The sequence below is a fragment of the Phoca vitulina genome, unplaced genomic scaffold (genome assembly GCF_004348235.1).
Source record: "Phoca vitulina isolate PV1807 unplaced genomic scaffold, GSC_HSeal_1.0 scaffold85, whole genome shotgun sequence".
Taxonomy (NCBI): domain Eukaryota; kingdom Metazoa; phylum Chordata; class Mammalia; order Carnivora; family Phocidae; genus Phoca; species Phoca vitulina.
Window position 1 is genome coordinate 3,800,244 of NW_022589788.1, and position 17,824 is coordinate 3,818,067.

A 17,824-nucleotide genomic window follows, 5' to 3' on the forward strand; every position below is an offset into this window, starting at 1 on the left:
CCCTGGGCTGCAGACAAGGTGTTGGCACGGCTGAAGGTTCCAGCATCCCTTGTGTTTTCCGGTGTCTAGAGGCTATCTGCGTCCCTTGGCCCCCGGCACCTTCCACTGTCACAGCCCACAATGGGGTATCTCCTTCCCCCCCCACCCCCCGCACGTCCCACTCCCTGCTTCCAGGGCCACATCCCTGCTCTGACCCTCCTGCCTCCCTCTTACAAGCCTGCCGGGCCTACACGGGGCCCACGGACAACCCAGGACAGTTCCCCACGTCCACGTTCTCCATGTAATCACACCTGCATGGGCCCCTTTGCCGTGTGAGGTGACACACTCGCTCGGGGCTGTGGTCCCCGGGGTGTTAGATTCTGCACTATCTTCAATAGAGAGGGGGAATCCAGAGTCTCTTTCCCTCTAGCTTTATCAGTTCCAGAGGCCCGAGGCCCAGGAGACTGGCTCTCCAAGAAGCGAGGCCCCTTTCTCTCCCCTCTCCCACAACAACCTATGGGCTTTAAGAGGGAGTCATTCTCCACGCATTAGCTGAACTTTCAAGGGGCTCACTCTATTTCTGAGACAAAAGCCTCCGTTACATCAACAAGCCCAATTGAGCCATTTTTCTTCTGGACAGAGGAGGATGCCTAGCTCTCAAGGGAAATGGAAAGCTTCGGTGATTGGAACAAAAGGCCCATTTAGCCGCATGCCCACCTCCCAGCTCCCGGCAGGGCTCCACTCTCTGGCCCGTCTCCCCACCAGGCAGGGGCTCCCACCCCTCCCCTCGTAAGTCACAGACCTGGAAGGATCCAGCTCAGCCTAAGTGGTGAGCCGAGGGTGGGGGTGAGGCTTAGGAACAGCAGGGTGCTCCAGGGGCCCCCGCTTTGCTCTAAGAGAGCTGGGGACACTGGGGATCAATACCCCACCCCATCTGCCTCCTCTGGGCCTTCACGCTACCCCAGGTCTGCCACCTCCCCAGGGCCCCCCATCTCGGGCAATGCCACCCCATTGACCCACGGCTTATCCCAGAAGGCTGGGGGCACCACCTAATCCCAACTGTCTTCCGACCCTGTCCCTGCCCCATGCCATGACATCCCCGCACACCCAGGTTCGGACTCAGCATCTCTCACCTGCCCGGAGGGGTGGGCAGCAGAGGGGGGACCCTGGATCTCCCCACTCTGTGCCCAGGCCCCTTCCTCCTGACCCATTCTCGGACACTGCTTGGGCCCGGGGAACAGGGAGCTGGCGGGCCAAAGCATAGAGACAAAACTAACTCCTTGCTGCTTAGGACACTGGAAACATATGAACAGACGCTGGGCTTCCCGAGACCCTGGACGCGGGCGTCTGAGGACCCCGCGGGATACAGCCCGGGGCGACACTGATGCAGGGCAGCTGCTCTCCAGCCTGGGCCGGACCGGCCAGAGGTCACCAGGCGCTTGTGAGACAGGCGCTTTGTGAGCGCAGAAGAGGGTTTGCGGGGGCCGTGTCCACAGGACCTGGGCTAACCTCACCTCCCTCCTGAGCGCCAACCACCACCGCCCCTGCCAGGGCCCCAGATGGGCTAACAAGGCAGGGGTGGGCCAAGAGGTCTGCGGTGGGAGGGGGCGGAGCTTCCGCATCAGGAGGGGCTTCCACGCCAGGGAGGGGTGGGGCTCCACACGGGGGGGGGGGGGGGGGGCGCCCCCCCGGGGGGGGGGGGGGGCGCCCCCCGGCGGGGGGGGGGGGGGGGGGCGGGGGGGGGGGGGGAACCACCCCAGGGAGGGGAGGGGCCTCCACCCCAGGGAGGGGCGGGGCTTCCATATCTGGGAGGGGAGGGGCTCCACACCAGGGAGGGCGGGGCCTCCATACCAGGGGTGGGGCTCCACACCGGAGAGGGGTGGGACTTCCACCCCAGGGAAGGGCAGGGCTTCCACCCCAGTTGCACCTCAGAGCTGGAGACCAGGGTTGTAGGCTAGCAGGCACAGGAACTGAGTGGAGGGCAGAGAGAGACAGAGGGGGAGACAGAGAGACAGCAAGAGAGCTCCTGGGGCCAAATTTGAGATCTGAGCAAGAAAGGCTGACCTACACAAGTAGACCAGAAAAGACACCCAGATGCAAAGAGCAGAACACAGTGTGACTTTTGTCCTAAACACACTGTGATTGCCCGAGGAAGCAGACAAGGTGCAGGCTGTGGAACAATGAAGGAGCCTGGGCCTCACCTGGCCACAGGACGCAGGTGACGAGGCCGGGGGGGCGGGGGTGAGGGCCAGAGGCAGCACTGCCCGGTCTTCCTGGCGGGAGTTCTGAGTCCAGAGAGCTTGCCTGAACGGCAGCACCAGGATCTGACTCAGCCCCAGGCCTGCGCCCTCTCCCTTAGGTTCCCTCCCACGGGAGGGGGCAGCCTTGTTGACCCCCAGGACAGGCTGCTCAGAGGCCGCGCAGGGCAGTACGAAGTGGAAAGGGTCACCTGGGCCTGGGGGCAAATCCTGACTCGCTGCTGGGTGGTGTGGGAGGCCACCGCACCCGTCTGGTCCTCGCTTCCCTTCACCCGCGAGATGCACAAAACCTTACGTGGCAGGGCTGGGGCAACGCTCCAAGAGAACACACGGGAAGCTCCTTATACCAGAGCCGACCCGTGAAGGGCCTTCGGAAACTCGGGCGTTCTTGGTCATTATCGGTGCTTCCTCTGCTGAGTGGATTTCTGGCTCTCTGAGACACCTTGAGCTTCTTGAAGGCAAGATTTTGTTTTGATTCATCTCTCCATCCTGAGTGCGTGGCACACGGCAATTCCGCAAAGCATCTCAGGTGAGTGAGCAGAATGAGCATATGGACGTATTGATGGACATCTTGTCCCAACCCAGTGCTTCTCAAACTAGAAGCCATGTGCACCCCAGGACGAGGCAGGGGCCGGGGGAGGGGGGCATGGTGCTGGCTGGGCCAGGGGGTCCCAGCGCTTAAAATGGGAGCATTCTCCTGGGTCATTAGGTTGACAAAGACTTTTTGTTGGAAATGTGCATGTGTGCGTCATTTTAGTATTCACACCAACACTGATGCATCATGGAGCAAAATGAACATTCATATGAATTTCTGATATAAAGCACGACGCTTGAAAGCCATCCCATGCCCCAGGCAGCACCCACAGGCCATGCCCTCAAGCCTTGGCCCCGTGGGCCGTGGTGTCTGTGGCCCAGTTAGAAATACGCAGCTATCCCGACCTAAGGTAGGGATTGCAGACAGCACGGAAGGCCCATGGGGGATGTTTGGGGACTGTCAGGGCCCCGAGGGCCTGAGGTCAGGCCATGACAATAGTAGGAGGCCCTACCCATAGGCAGCGAGGCCATGGAGCTCTGATTTTACTGCAGGAGAGACAAAAATAAAAGGGAATTCATTTTGTAAGACAGGTTACAAAGTGGTCTCTTAAGAAACTATAAAGTGCTGCTTGGTCTGTAATTGTTGCTAAATGGACTCCTAATAGTATTCGCATCTTCCTGCAAAGTCTATCCATTACCCTAACAGAAGAGGGAGACGCGTACCCACAGGCACCCCTGCAAATAAAGGCCTGATCTTCTCCCAGATCAGACTCACCCCAGGACAAATCCTCTCCACTGGAGGCTGACTTGAGCCCCGTTTCTTTTCCTCCCACCATGGGGATGGCTGAAGAATCAGGAAGCCGTAAGTGAATGAATCATGCAGTGCAGTGAGGAGGAAAATTTTGCTTCATGGGAAGTTAGAAATCTCTTCCCCTGAAGGGCAGCACCCCAACCCCAGCCCAGCCACGACGTCCGTATTTCCCGAATCCTGGCTGAGCGCTCAGGGCTGTGCCCGGTTGAGCACCTGGAGGTGAATACAATCCGGTCTCCACCAAGTGATCTGCCCAGGCTGCCCTGTTTCCTATGATGCTCCTGCAGAAGTCCCGAGACCAGCCAGTGGCTCCCCGATTCTTCCCTCTACCTTCCCCAGCCTGTTCCCCACATGGGACTTTCCTGCTCTCAGTGCATTCAAATCCACATCACATGGAGCCCCTCTCCTGCAGGGGCAGCTCCAGGGGCCCAGCGCCACCGCGTTCCTGGCCCCCATCTAAATAGTTCCCATGCAATCCTCGCTCAGCTGTTGGACCCTATGTGACAGCTTGGAAACGCAGGCAGGAACAGCGGACATAAGTGCCCATGGTTGTCCTGCTGGTGAGCGGTGCAGCATGCTGCCCGAGCTCAGGCCTCTGCTGGCCGCCTCCCAGCCCCGCGGTCACCCAGAGCCTCCTGTGGGCCGTGCCCTTCCAGACAGTGGGATCTGTCCCCAGCCCCACTAGGTACCAGTCCCGCCTCTTCAGACAGAGAAGCTGGCACTTCATTCTCTAGACTCTGAGGCTCAGGCCACCTTGTTCCCCAGACGAATGACTAACTTGTTCTCTAGACACAGGGAGGTGTGGGGAGAAGGCAGTGACCCGCCCCTTCCAGACACCTGTCACAGACACCTGACGGGGCCCTCATTCCCCGGGCCAGGTCTTGTTCCCTGACAGACACGGCTGATAGCTGCCACCCCATGTGAGGATGAATCACCCCAGAACCAGTTCCTACCCTCACAGTCTCAGGGGGGTGGTAAGGAGAGGGCCTCCAGCATTTCTTTCTAAGGACAACGGTCCTAGGAACACCTGGGGGGGGGAGGTCTGCTTGGGCCAGGCCCTGTTCTGAGCACTTGACAAGAAGCACCTCATTTCACCCCATCACCACAACAGTGTAGACACTACTACTATTACCCCCATTCCAGGAGGAGAAACGGGGAGCCAGAGGTTCAGAACAGAGCTGGTGGGCTGTGGAGCTGGACCCAGACCCAGGCCCGACACTCCAGCACGAGAAGGAGAGGCGTCAGCCTCCAGGCGGCCTTCCTGCCCAGCTCACACGTGCCGGGACTTCCTTCTGGTTCCCAGCGCTCCCAGTCTGCCCTGCTTGGCACCCCCACGTTGCCCAGCTCCCGCGACCCAGAGGCAGGCAGCTGCCCTCCCTGCTGTCCCTGCCTGCCTCCAAGACAGACGCCCGTCCGTGGGCTAGTGCGTGCCTCAGTGGGCCTATCGGCACCTTCAGCCCCACCAGCGGGAGGGTCAGCTCGGTCCTAAGGTGTGTGGGGTGAGGGGCTGCTGTGTGAGAGATCAGAGACAGGACAGAGGCCGGAGCCATCTGTAAGCCTGGACCCTGCCCGCATCCATGACTTGGCTTCCCTGTCTGGGGTCCAGCGGGAAGCAAGGTCCATGCTCTAGAAGGAGGAGGGCCCGTGGGCTTCCCTTGGGGGCCACGGGGAGGGGGCCGGGGAGACTGATTCCATCCAGAGGGGATGTGGGTGGGCAGGGCAATGCGCTGGGAAGGGGGAGAAGGGGAGCTGGCCTCCCTGCAGTCTACCCCCCAAATGGACGCGGTGGGAGTTCCCGCGGCTGCCGTAACAAGTTACCACAACCGAGTGGGTTAAAACAACAGAAATGTATTCCCTCACGGTCTGGAGGCCAGAAGGATAAAACCAAGGGGTCAGCAGGTTGTGTTCCTGTCTGCAGGCTCCGGGGGGAATGCCTTCCTGGCCTTTTCCAGCTTCTAGAGGTGTCCCTCCTCCGTCCCCAGCCTCTGCCCTCGCACCTGACTCTGACCTCCTGCCTCCCTCTGATGCGGGCCCTAGGTGATGATGACATGGGCTCACCTGGAGAATCCAGGACAACCTCTCAACATCTTTAACCGCAGTTGTCTAGTCTCTTTTGCCATGTAAGGTGACAGTCCCAGGTTCCAGGACTGGGAAGAGGATACCTTTGGGGATGTACTGTGCAGCCCCTGCCCCCCACAGTGACAATTATGACCAGTCAGCCCCATTCACAGATGAGACACCTGGGCTCAGAGAAGTGAGGGGACCTCAGGGAGGTACCCTCCCTTACTGGGGGACATGACACAGCTGGACTGAGTTCAAGGACACCCCAGCCCAGGCACTGTCCCTCAGGCCCCCTGCAAATGCAGGGTGACCACAGCAACCCCAGGAAGGAGTCCCGGGCTCCTCGCACACAGGCCCTGAGCAGGGGGTTGGGGGGGCTCTGGCGGGTGCAGGGGAGCTCTGGGGGTCACTCATTCAGCAGGAATGCAGCCTGGGGGTCACTGCTGCTGACTGCCATACTCATATATTCACTCATTCCATTCTTTCAATGTCGGCCTAGCCCCGGGGCTGCCACAGGCCCCCACCAGACCCAGTCTTCTACCCCATCGATACATCAGTCCTCAGGTAACCTCTCACGGGCCAGGTGGTCCCATCTGCGTTAGAGATGCTGCCGTCTCCCTGCCTGTGTCCCCGTCCCTGCACTGCCTGCCGAGGAGGCTCGACTGGGTGCCCCACTCCCCCAGGGCTCCACGCATCTCCCGGTGGCCCACACAGATGTCACCTGGGGCCTGTCCCAACGGCCCTAGCCAACCTAGAAGCCCCTTCGCTGCCCCCTCCCCCACTACATGCATCATCTCACTAACCTTCCTATCCACCCCTTCTACAGGCCAGGAAACTGAGGCTCAGAGGAGCCACATCCCTGGCTATTGTCACCACCGACCCACCCGGCCTCCAGTAAAGGCCTCCCTGACTTCACGGCCTCAGAAACCCCGTTCTGCACCTTCCCTCATTGCTTCTGCTCTTCTCACTTCCAAAGGTGGGTACAGCCTGCGGGGCCGGCCCTGGCACCTTCCCGGGCACCTGAGGACCCTCCTGGCCAGTGACAGACAGAGAATGTCCCAGGCTGTGTCGCCCTGACCTTTGGTTTAAAGTCCCCAGAGCAACTGTAGGCCAGGCTCACGCCAAGCGAGTGCCAGGCTGTGGGTTCTGATTCCTGATGTCACGATTCTCTGTGCCAGACGGGGTTACCTCCCCTTTCCCGCGAGGTACCTGATCCGCCCAAGTAAGTCCCTTCCCGTGACACTGAGTGGCTCCTCCGGACGCAGCCAAGCACACAAGGCCTCTCTGCCCTTGTGCTGGGGTCCCAGGTGGCCGGGAAGCAAGCACAGGTTTGCAAATGGGTGTTCGCACAGAACCTGGCTGGTGGTGGCCGCCTGGGAAGAGCTAGGGTCCCAATTCCACAGCCAGGCAAAGGGCACTCAGGGGACACGCCCAGACCAGGAACACAGAAAGTACAGCTCGGATGAAAAATCGAATCCAGATCAAAACCAAATAAAAACACCTGCCCAAGAGCGCAGCTGCTCACGCGGCCTTCCAAGGACCCCAAACCCAACAGGGATTCCTCCTCGGTCCGCAGCGCCCACCGGCCCTGGCCGCCGTCCGCGGGGCCCGGAGAAAACAGAGGCACCCGCACAAGCACACACGGCCTTCCAGCGACCGCCCGGCTGGCCGCTGAAACACGGTTGTCAGCACAGACCTCGGAGGAACCGGACAGGGTGTCGCGGGACACACCGTGGTCGGAGGCCCGCTGCCAGAGCCCAGCAGTGCGGAGTGGGCAGCCGCCCTGGCGTGCCCCTTACCTTTCTCTTGTTCGTCGGGCAAATGTAGAAGTTGTCGATGACCGTGGTGACACCGGGCTGGAGCGTGAGCTTGGTGTAGGACGTCCCGAAGTCCGAGGACCTGGGGGGACAGGACGACAGGTGTCAGCAAGGGGTCCCTCCAGTGCAGATGGTCCAGCCCACATGACAGCCAGCACGGGCCGCACACCGGTGTGGGCACAGCAGCCAAGACCACGTCCCCCGGCAGCAGCATGCCCCAGGCGACAGGGAGGAGACGGGGCTCCCTGGGTCTCGAGCGCTCGCTCGGGTCTGGCGCGGGGTGTGGAGTCAGCGAACGCCAGCCAGTCTCCCCACGCGTGCCTGTTTGCGAAGGGCCCCTCGTGTGCCAGGCACTTCTGTGTCCTTCCATCTTCTCGACTCCTCGAGAGCCCTTACAGACGAGCTCACTGTGTCTCCCTTGCAGAGGCCCCAAGGACGAGGAGGATGGCTCAGAGCAGGCAGCTTCCCGCCTGGGATCGCTCAGCTGACCAGTGCCCGACTCGGGAGGTGCGAGCTGGCCCGAGCCACTCACGCCGGCACCCTGTTCGCTCTGGAGAACGGCCCTCACCGTGCTGAGGCCTCCCAGCGGCCTGTCTGCTTCTCCGTTTCCCTCTCCGGACCCTGAGCAGCTCCGGGGAGCCGCACCCTCCCCCCGTGGCCACACAGAGCTGGAGGACGGCAGGGGACGGCAGGCAGGACGGAGCTCCGGGTGCTCCCGGAAAGCAGGCCCCCAACCCCCGGGTCTGCCGGCGAGCCCCCCCACCGCTGGCTCCATTCCAGGGGCTGGCCCCTCCTCGCCTGCGGGCCCACTCTCCTGGCCATAGCATGAGGGGTGCAGGACGGAATCTCTGGCTCTAAACCCCCTGCCCACCGGGGCGAGAGGGGGAGGGGTCATCAGAGTGATTTCACATGTGTGGTTTGGAAGCAACTGATACAGCGGGACATGGAATTAATTCCACGTGGAAGCTTAAAACCTCCGTGACCCTGAAATCAATGTTCCTTATTATCACCCCATTAACATGTGCTGTGATTACAGAGTAAGGCTGGCCGTGAGCCCCGGGGTGGCCAGGCCCATCTGACCCTAAAGCGGAACATCCAGGATGTCGGGCTTCAGGGCCGTCCCTGAGCTTCCCCATCAGGAGCGGTCAGGAGAGTCAACCCACCGAGGGGACAGGGCCAGCAGCGGGAACCCCTCGGGCCTGGGCCTCCCTGTGATCACCTTGTGTGTCCTCACAGCTGAGAGCCGCCTGCACGAGCCGAGCCCCAGGGCCGCGGGCGGGAGTTGGCTGGAAGCCTGTCCTGGGGCCCCAGAAGCACCCTCCCCCTCTGGGGGCTGGACGAGGCAGTGTTTCTCAGGCTTGCCCAGTGTTGTCAGGGCCTGGGGGCCAGCCTGGGGCCGCGCAGCATAAATGCCTGCCCTGCCGGCACGTGTCCATTGCCTTCCCCGGTACATCTTTAGTGCTTTCTGCACACATAGACTTCCTCCCCAAATCTTCAAGAGAAACCGGAGCTCCGGGAAGATGGGCTGTGTTCATTGTCTTGGTGCCTAGTGGCCACCTGTCCACCTGTCCCTGGAGGCCAGGTCCCTTACCAGCCTCAGGGCCACAAGACCCTTCCCAGACCACGACAGAGAGCAATACCTGCCCCCTGACTCCCAGGGCGTTCTGGTGGGGGCCAGCCCCCTCCCCAAGGTGGGTCCTTGACTGCCCTTGGCCTCCCCAGAGAGACTCTGCTCCAGCAAACCAAGAAAGCCTCCCTGGAGGGGTGATTAGGGACGCACTTAGTCTCCAAACCTCAGAGAATTGATTTGCTTTGGGAAGGAGGGAGCCAGAGGCCCATTAGCAGAAGAGTGATCCAGAGACCCAGGGAATTCGAGTCCCCACGGAAACCAATGGCTGTGTTTCTGAGCTTGATACATGGAAGGGTCCTCTGAGCCTCTTGGCCCCTCTGCTCTCCCTACCACCACCAGCAAGCTGAGTGTAAGACCTGCCCGTGGATTCTGCCTCCCAGTTACCTTGCCACCCACCCCTCCCCTCCATCCCTGACACCCACCTGCCTCAGCCCAGGTGCTTCTCGAGGATCCAGCCTCCCCCCCACCCCCACCACCACCCTTCCCCCTCCCGGTCACAGGAGCCTGCTCACACCTGCTCACTCCTGGGCACCTGCTAGTGTGGGCCTGCAGGTGGAGCAGGTCTAGGGGGGCGAGGGGGCGAGGGTGATGAATAAGAAAAATATAACAGCATCAGGTGTGATCAGCACTAGGCTGGAGGGGACACTGGGACTGCTGTCTCAGAGAGGCAGGGAAGGCCCCTCGGACGCAGTGATGTTTGGGCAGAGACAGGAAGGAAAAGAGTATGTGCCTGGCAAGGGATTTGTACCTGGCTAAGTAATGTCCCCCCCAAATCTGTGTCCATCCAGAATCTGGCAATGTGACCTTATTTGCAAACAGGGGCTTTGCGGATGTAAGTTATGAGGAGGTCATACTGAAGTAGGGCGGGCCCTGATCCAATGACTGGTGTCATAAGAGGGGGGGCAATTTGGACCCAGGGACACACAGACACACAGACACACAAACACACATGGAGAGTGCAGACAAGGGATGCCAAGGACTGCCGGCCACAGCCAGAGGCTGGTAGACATGCTCAGAACAAACCCTCCCCGAGAGCCTCTGGAAGAAACCAACCCTGTCAACACCTTCACCCTGGACTTCCAGCCTCCAGACTGTGCACAATAAATTTCCGTTGTTTCAAGCTAGCCAGTGTGTGGTCCTCTGTTACGGTGGCCCTAGGAAACTAACACAGCCTTCCAGGTAGAGGGAGCAGCAGGTGCAAAGGCCCTGGGGACAGGCTAGCTCTCCTTCCTGCTCTTGGGACAGGGAAGGAGGGATCTGTCTGAACCAGTCCACCACTGCTTCCAGCTACTGAGGCACCAGCAACTGCTCACGCTGCAGGACAATGCAAATCCGGTTCCCGTTAGTCATGAGCCCCAAACTCCAGGCCTCTTGCTGGAGGCTGAGGCCCTCAGTTCACTCACTCACTCACTCACTCACTCCTCTGTCCAGTATTTGTTTAGCTCCTTAAAGCTTCCAGCTCCACACTCCAAGTGGGAATTCAAATGTGTTCCCTGGGTCAAGTTCGGTCATGGCACGCGTGTTTACGGAATACCTACCATGTGCCGGTCACTTCCTCCTGCCGTAAGCAGGACAGACACTGTCCTGCCCTATGGGGACGACAGGCTGCCTGCTGAGACAGAGCAGCCCCGCGTTTCCAGGTAAGCAGTGATGCCGATGGACATGTCCAGAGAATCTTGGGAGACTCTCCGGGGACGTGAAACCGACCTGGCCAGGGGCCACCCTCGACTGCCCTGCCCCCAGCTGCCCCCACCGCCCCTCTAACCACCCACCCCACCCTGCCGACTCTTCCTGCAGAATCATTCACATTTGGTGCCAACATGCCCCCTCGCCATCCCTCTCCATCTCGCAGCCGTCCACGAGGGGCCTCCGTGGGCTACAGGCTCAGAGGAGGGGGAGGCTGGTAAGGCTGGGCGGGCTTCATCAGGACCGGTGAGCAGTTTCCTGCAGCTGATGTAACACATTACCCCAAACTTAGTGGTTTAGAACAGGACAGATCTATCATCTTACAGTTTGGGAGGTCAAAAGTCCAAAACAGCTCCTTTCCTCACCTCCCCGGCTTCTAGAGGCACCCACTCTCCTTGGCTGGTGGCCCCTCCTCCACCTTCAGAGGGCATCCCCCCCACCTCCCATTCATTGTCACATCCCCTTCCTCTGGAGTCTGCCCCTCCCCTCGCTGTGCCCCCAGGAAGAGTTCGGGGCATGGCTGGAATTCAGGGGCACAGGCTTCGGGGCGAAGTCTCTTCAGAGAGTGGGAAGCAGGGAACAAGAACACAGGGGAGACTGAGATGCTGCGCGCGACCCTAGTATCGGGGTCCCGTCCCCGTCCGTGTCCCTCCGATCTCTCCCCTACGCTGGCTGAGTGTCTGCCGGCTCCCAGCTGCATGCCAGGCGCCAGGACGCAGCCAGACGGGCTCCCAACACTCGGCGGGTAAGAATGCCGACCGCCAAGGCCAGCAGTAAACAGCCTGACCAGCTCACCTCGCAATGGGCTGGCCTGGCCCCCACCAGATCCCCACCTCTCTGACTGCCTGTCTCTCGGTGGACCCCCAGTGTAGGCGGGGGACGAGAATGGAATTTATCACCGTGAATAAGTCCGGGAAAGAGAGGCTGACTGGCCTCAGTGACCAGCTGGTCAGTGGGGGCAGGTCCGAACCCAGACCTTCTGACCAACCTGGAACCTAACGCTGCCTCCTCCTGAAGTCCTATACAGATCACACAGTGAGGACGGCGGTCACCAGGATCCTGCAGGAATCCACAGGCTGGGCACACAGGGAGCACTCAACAAATGCTTATTGGATTCCTATGGAGGTGCTCTGGGGGCAGACCTGCAGGCTCTGTGACCTCAGGTGAGCAGGTTTCCCTCTCTGGGCAATGAGTTTCCCATCAAAAATGTGGGGATGGGATGTGCTCATGTCTGAGCCCTGGCAGCGGCGGCCTCCATGGCCCTACCCCCACACGCCCCTCCTGAGCTGCCCCAGCGACCCCTGAGCCCCTCCCTGCTGTGCCCTCCCCCGGGGTGACCTTCCCCACAGCGCTCTGCACCCCCACCACCTCCAAGTTCTCCTTAAGTGCATCTGGGAGTGCAGGGAGTGATTATGCCAATCTGCATTTATTCAAATTAAAAATAAAAAACCCAACTCTAAAACTGGGCACACAGAAACAGGAAAGGCAAGCTCAGTTGGAAAGTCACTCTTTGCAAATCGGCTGCTTAATTGCTGAGTGTTTGTACATATTCACTTTTCAAAAAATGATTTAATTGAGCCATTTTCATGCTCTATAATTATTTCACTGGCAGGGCCATATGCTCGGCTCCTGCCCCTCCCCGTCGTGCAGATGAGCCCCTATCTCCCACCCATCTCCTCCCCCCGGCTAGCTCGGAAAACCACCGCAGCTGTGAGTAGGGGGCGCCCACCTGCGTGGCTGGTGCTCCCACAGGTGCGCAGCCCCCGGTGAGGCCCGGACTCCGTGAGATGCACTTTCTTTTTCTGTAAAAGGGGCTGATGACACTGATGTCACACCTGCGTGAGGAAAGAGCACGAGGTAGGCTCGCGGTCGTGGCAGGTGCAGTCCCCGCCTCTCTGCGCCCCCCGGGGCAAGATGTCACAGCAACTCCACGTGGGCCCCTCTCTGGCGGAAGGTGCAGGTGTGTGTGGACACACCCGCGTGTCCAGTGAGTATGAGGCTGGACAGCTAGTTTGTGCAAGCCCACCCCGGGTGCCCGTTAGTCACTGTTGAGAACGTAGAGATCCTGCCCTCCCCCCAGAGTCCCACCAAGCAGGACGTGCGGTGAAATGGGTTGCTCAGTGTTCAAGGCCGGGGGCTCCGGGGGTGCCAACCCAGAGCGTCGCCCTTATAACGGAGAGTGTGCAGGTGGCAGGCCCCGATCTCCGAGCAGGAGGGAAAGGCCGCTGATGCTTGCTAGGTTAAGTGGCTCTGGTATGAAAACTTGCTGCACGTTGATCCCAGCAGCAGATGCTCGGCCCAGTCGGCCGCTCCTGGACTCCCTGTATGTCAGTCCCCCCAGTAAACCTGTGTCTCGATCGCTGTCTCTGGGTCTTTTCTTTGGCCTCACCAGACCACCACCCCACCTGGGCTGAGAGTCTGCTGGAGCGCGGCTGCCCAGACGCTGAGGATGCTGACAGTTTGCGGAGCATCCCGAGGAGACCCTGTAGCCAGTCCAGAGGGTCCGAATTACCATCTGCACTTGACCCATGGGGAAACTGAGGCCCGGCTAGGAAAGCGACTTGTCCGGAGTTGTACGGGGATCCAGGCACCCACCGTGGGCTCTCCCACCGGACAAGGTGACACAAGAGAGGCATGCTTTCGCGGCTGACGTGGGTCTGAGCTTGGGTGGGATTCCAGCCGGGCACAGCGGAGTGATGTGCGGTGTGGTGAGAGGGAACAGACGCTGAGCCGCCTTCATGCCGGGGCCATTCTAGGTCTCAGGCACTGACCCCTCAGGGGACCCACAGACAGTAGGCTTTGATCTGCTGCCCGGGTCTGTTAATATATGGACTCAGGGTGAGCAGAAGAGAATCGGGGCAGTGTGGGGCACTTCTCGGGCTGGTCAAGTCATTCAAGAAAATTCCAGAATGTGGCTCGAGATTCTGAGTGTGAAGTGGAGAGTCAGGGGCCAGCTAGGTGGGTGAACTGAGGGGGAAAAAAGCAGGCCCGTCCCCAGGGGGCGCAAAGCCTTGTGGGGCAGGGAGTCACCCCAGTCTGCTGCAGCCGCTGGGCAGGATCTGGAGAGCGGGCCCCTCTGACGTGAAAGGCCCTGGGGGAGGGGGTGGTTAGTGAAACCACATGCTCACCCCGTGCTGGACGCCATGCTCGGGACGGACACATGGACTCGCCGACACAGGAAGGCCACATTCGAACAGGAGCGTGCCTTCCCATTTTACAGATGAGGAGACCGAGGCTCAGGAGGAGGAAGTGACTTCTTCGTACTTAATCACAGCAACTACAGAAAACGCAGGCTGTCCCCTGAGTGGAGTAGTGATGTCCCCCGAGGGGTTCATGTGGCACCACGCGGCTGGACTTTCCGACTCCATCCTCTGGAGGAGCCTGGTGGGCGGCCCTCGCTAACGGTCAGTGGTTGGACACGGATGGCAGCCCGTCCCAGTCAGGGGGCCGAGCCACTGTGATCTCTGGTTCTCACGGCTCTTTCAACGCAAGCCCGCTTTACACCCGCCTGGCTGTGCTCCCAGCAGGCCAGGAGGGCTGGTGTCCCCACGGCCACACGGTGCCGGAGCCCACCTCTCCCAGTCTGTCCCACGAGGCCCGTCTCCCAACCAGCCCTTCCACGTGGGGTCCCAGCCACCCCGCCCCGGCGGTGCTGGTCCTCTGCCCCCACCGGTGTCAGGTGTTGTGACACTCGCTAGTGGAAGTCTCCAGAACGAAGCTGGGCCAGGCAGCTCTCCCCACACCTTAGGGATGGGAGTCAGTGCATGGCCTGGGAGCAGATTCCCCTGCAAGGCAGCTCACACGACACCTCGGCTCAGGCTGGCTTCTGGCCACGGGCGTTCATTACTCCATAATGAGCATCACATCCTTTCCAATGAAGCCCTGTGTTATCCTTAAAAATTCCTGACATAAGTGAATGCCCTCAGGGGCGCCTGGGTGACTCAGTCGTTAAGCATCTGCCTTCAGCTCAGGTCATGATCCCAGGGTCCTGGGATCGAGCCCCACATCGGGCTCCCTGCTCCGCGGGGAGTCTGCTTCTCCCTCTCCCACTCCCCCTGCTTGTGTTCCCTCTCTCACTGTGTCTCTGTCAAATAAATAAATAAAATCTTTAAAAAAAAAAGGGGGGGGTGCCCTGGGTGGCTCAGTCGTTGAGCGTCTGCCTTCGGCTCAGGTCATGATCCCAGGGTCCTGGGATCGAGCCCCACATCGGGCTCCCTGCTCCACGGGGAGTCTGCTTCTCCCTCTCCCACTCCCCCTGCTTGTGTTCCCTCTCTCACTGTGTCTCTCTCTGTCAAATAAATAAATAAAATCTTTACCAAAAAAATAAGTGAATGCCCTCAGTGGGAGAGGTCTTTTCAACAAACGTTTCCTGAGCGTCAGTTACATGCAGGCTCTGTGCTAGGCGTGGCATGAGACCCGGATGGGCAGGGGGCTTGGGCAGGGGGCTTGGGCAGGGGGTGGTGCCAGCTACTAGCTAGCCTCTAGCAGCCGGTCTATACGAGCCGCTCAGATCTTGGAACGATCCCACACCAGGTAGTCACCAGGCAGTGCCCCTGACCCTAGGAGCGCCCCCCTGCTGCCCGGGCCCCTCCTCCTGCATGCCAACCCTCCCAAGAGCTCCTCACAGACCAGCAGCATGGGATTAACCCCCCCAGGGCAGGGGGCCTCCGGGACCCTGTTCTGGGCTGTGCCCATGTCCACTCTGAGGGAGCAATGCCCTTGCCACATCTTTGTGGAACAGCACATGGTGCTGCCTTTGGGGGCCCAAAATCCAGTGTGGGGGGCTGAAGCATGAAATGCAGCCCGAAGATGAGCTTCTGGAGCCTAGAGTAGCTTCTATGAGTTCTCAGAGCCTGGGGTGCTGGCCGCTCCCGTGGAGCCCAGAGAAGGTGCTAGAAGCCTGCACGGAGCTCTGAAAAGGTCGGTCTATGTGCTCTCACGGAAGCCTGAAAAAGGGGGCTTGGGGGGCCTCGCAGAGAATCTGGGGGAGCTGGAAGGGGGAGGAGGAGGCGGAAGAGGGCCCCAGACAAGGGATCAGGCATTTCAGGAAGAGCCCCCGGGCTGTCGGCCCTGAGCGCTGGTCAGGGGAGCTGGGTGCCCCATGCAGCGGCAGGGAAGGAATCAAGCCCCAGTTCCAGGCAGAAGCGAGTGGCCGAGGCCCACAGCCTTAGACAGCGGAGTCCAGAGGAAACACAAGTAACACACTACAGCCTTCGTCCCGGCCAGGCCGCGCGTGCCCCCGGGTAAAGACACTCGGTGGTTCCCCCTCATCTAATCTCCTTCCGGCCAGTGACTCTTGGTACAAACAAGGAAACAGAGTCAAATGGGTGGTCATTTGTTGGGACTCAACAAGGACGAAGCTAGGCTTAGGTGACCCCAGGTCTCAATAATGCGTGCCCCTTCGACCAGCTTCTGGCTCTATGGAAAGGAAGGGGACACCACGGGACCCACGGCTCGGGGCTGGTTTTATTTCTGGAGGTTTGAACATGGCACACGGTAGGACCTTTGCAATAGCTCTCTTTCCAACTGAGGAGGGCGGGGAGTCTTTAGAGCTGGTTTCTAACCATCGGGGCTAAATGAGGCCTGTGTCCCTGGAAAGGCCCCACGGTCACCTGGCAAGGCGGCCTGCTGCTCACCTTGGCACATGAGACCCCGTCAACCTCCCGCAGATGTTCCTGTTTTTACAGCCGTTCTGCAAGCCCTCAGCTGGGCATGCTTCCAGGGGCCGCGGTAGGTGACCAAGCCACCCCCAGCCCAGGCCACAGGCCAGGAGCAGTGGCAGGTGCGGGGAGGGGAGGTGTCACTCACCCCAGAGGCTGGTGACAGGCTGTCGCTGGGACTGACACCAGGTGGGATTTCCTGAGAAGCAAGCCAGGGACCAGATAGGACATCGCTGTGTCTTCTGGGTTAACTGAGGAAGTTGTATCTCATGGGTCACTGGAGGGGCTGGGTTTATGTCCGGGCAGAGGCGACTCTCTGATGATCCCGACGTGGTGGGATCGTGGAGGGGCTAGGGGAGGCAGTGTGGGGCACTCCGGGTTTTGTCGGGAATGACAAAGGAGCATCTCCTAGGAACGGGGTGGGGCAGCCACTGGCCAGGACCAGGCCTGCCCACGGCCAACCTCCTTCTGCCATGACCCAGGGTGAAGCACGCAGACGCATGCATTCTCCCAGGGAACCAACCAACCTGGGAGCATGCCAAGCCCCTCTGAAGCCCAGAAATGTCATTTCAAATAGAAAACATCCAAATAGAATAAGACAAATAATAACACAGAAAGATTTGCTGCAGACCAGATAACGTGGCTCTGAAAAGCTGTCCAACCCAGTCACCACTTCATCATGGAAGAGGGTTGGCAGCGCCACGGAGAAAAGGGCCACGCGAGGCGGGGGGGAGTGTGAGCTGCCAAGTCAGAGGGTCCGGGCTTGGCTCTGGGGGATGCGCCTGCTTAGGCTCCCCTTGGGACCTGGAATCCATCCTTAAGAAAATTCCAGAAGTTTACCAATCCACTGACAATGAAATTTCCTTTCTCAATATGCCAACACATCCTCCACTCTTCTTGGAATCATTTAAAGATAATAGGACAAAAATAACAGGAAGTGGTTACAACAGTAACAAGAAAAGAAGTTTCTGCTTCAACCATCGACGGGGCCCCTTTATCCTCTACGCCCGTCCAGCCCTTGTCCAAAGGTGATCACACTGATCGAATTTCAATGACAGCATGTACACAAAATTCCATTCTGAGTTTAGGATGGTCGGCATTTCCTGTTGGCTGCGTGACAGTCCATCCAGGCCACGTGGCATTACTGATGGGCCATTCCTCAGGCTGAACTATGCCAGGCATTTCCACAAACACCGAGGGCCTCCTATGTGCCGAGCGCTTTGGAAAATCACTTTTTTCCATGGATTGCTATTTTGAGCCCCTCTGCCCGTCATCAACAACATCTTCATCACTTGAACACATCCTGGATTATTCCCGAGGGTGATGCCCCAGGAGCGGGGCTCCTCTGTGAAGCTCGAAGCTTCCATGTGGTGTTTAAAAAATGTGTT

General features: G+C 59.9%; 1 protein-coding gene across 1 annotated transcript in view; it reads right to left on the reverse strand.

The window, feature by feature from the left end:
• SORCS2 (sortilin related VPS10 domain containing receptor 2) overlaps nucleotides 1-17,824 on the reverse strand; it is a 448,684-nt gene that overhangs the window by 164,493 nt on the left and 266,367 nt on the right. The window contains exon 4 of the mRNA XM_032395519.1: nucleotides 7,443-7,542. Coding sequence (XP_032251410.1) covers nucleotides 7,443-7,542 — 100 coding nt within the window. The remainder of the gene's footprint in view (nucleotides 1-7,442; nucleotides 7,543-17,824) is intronic.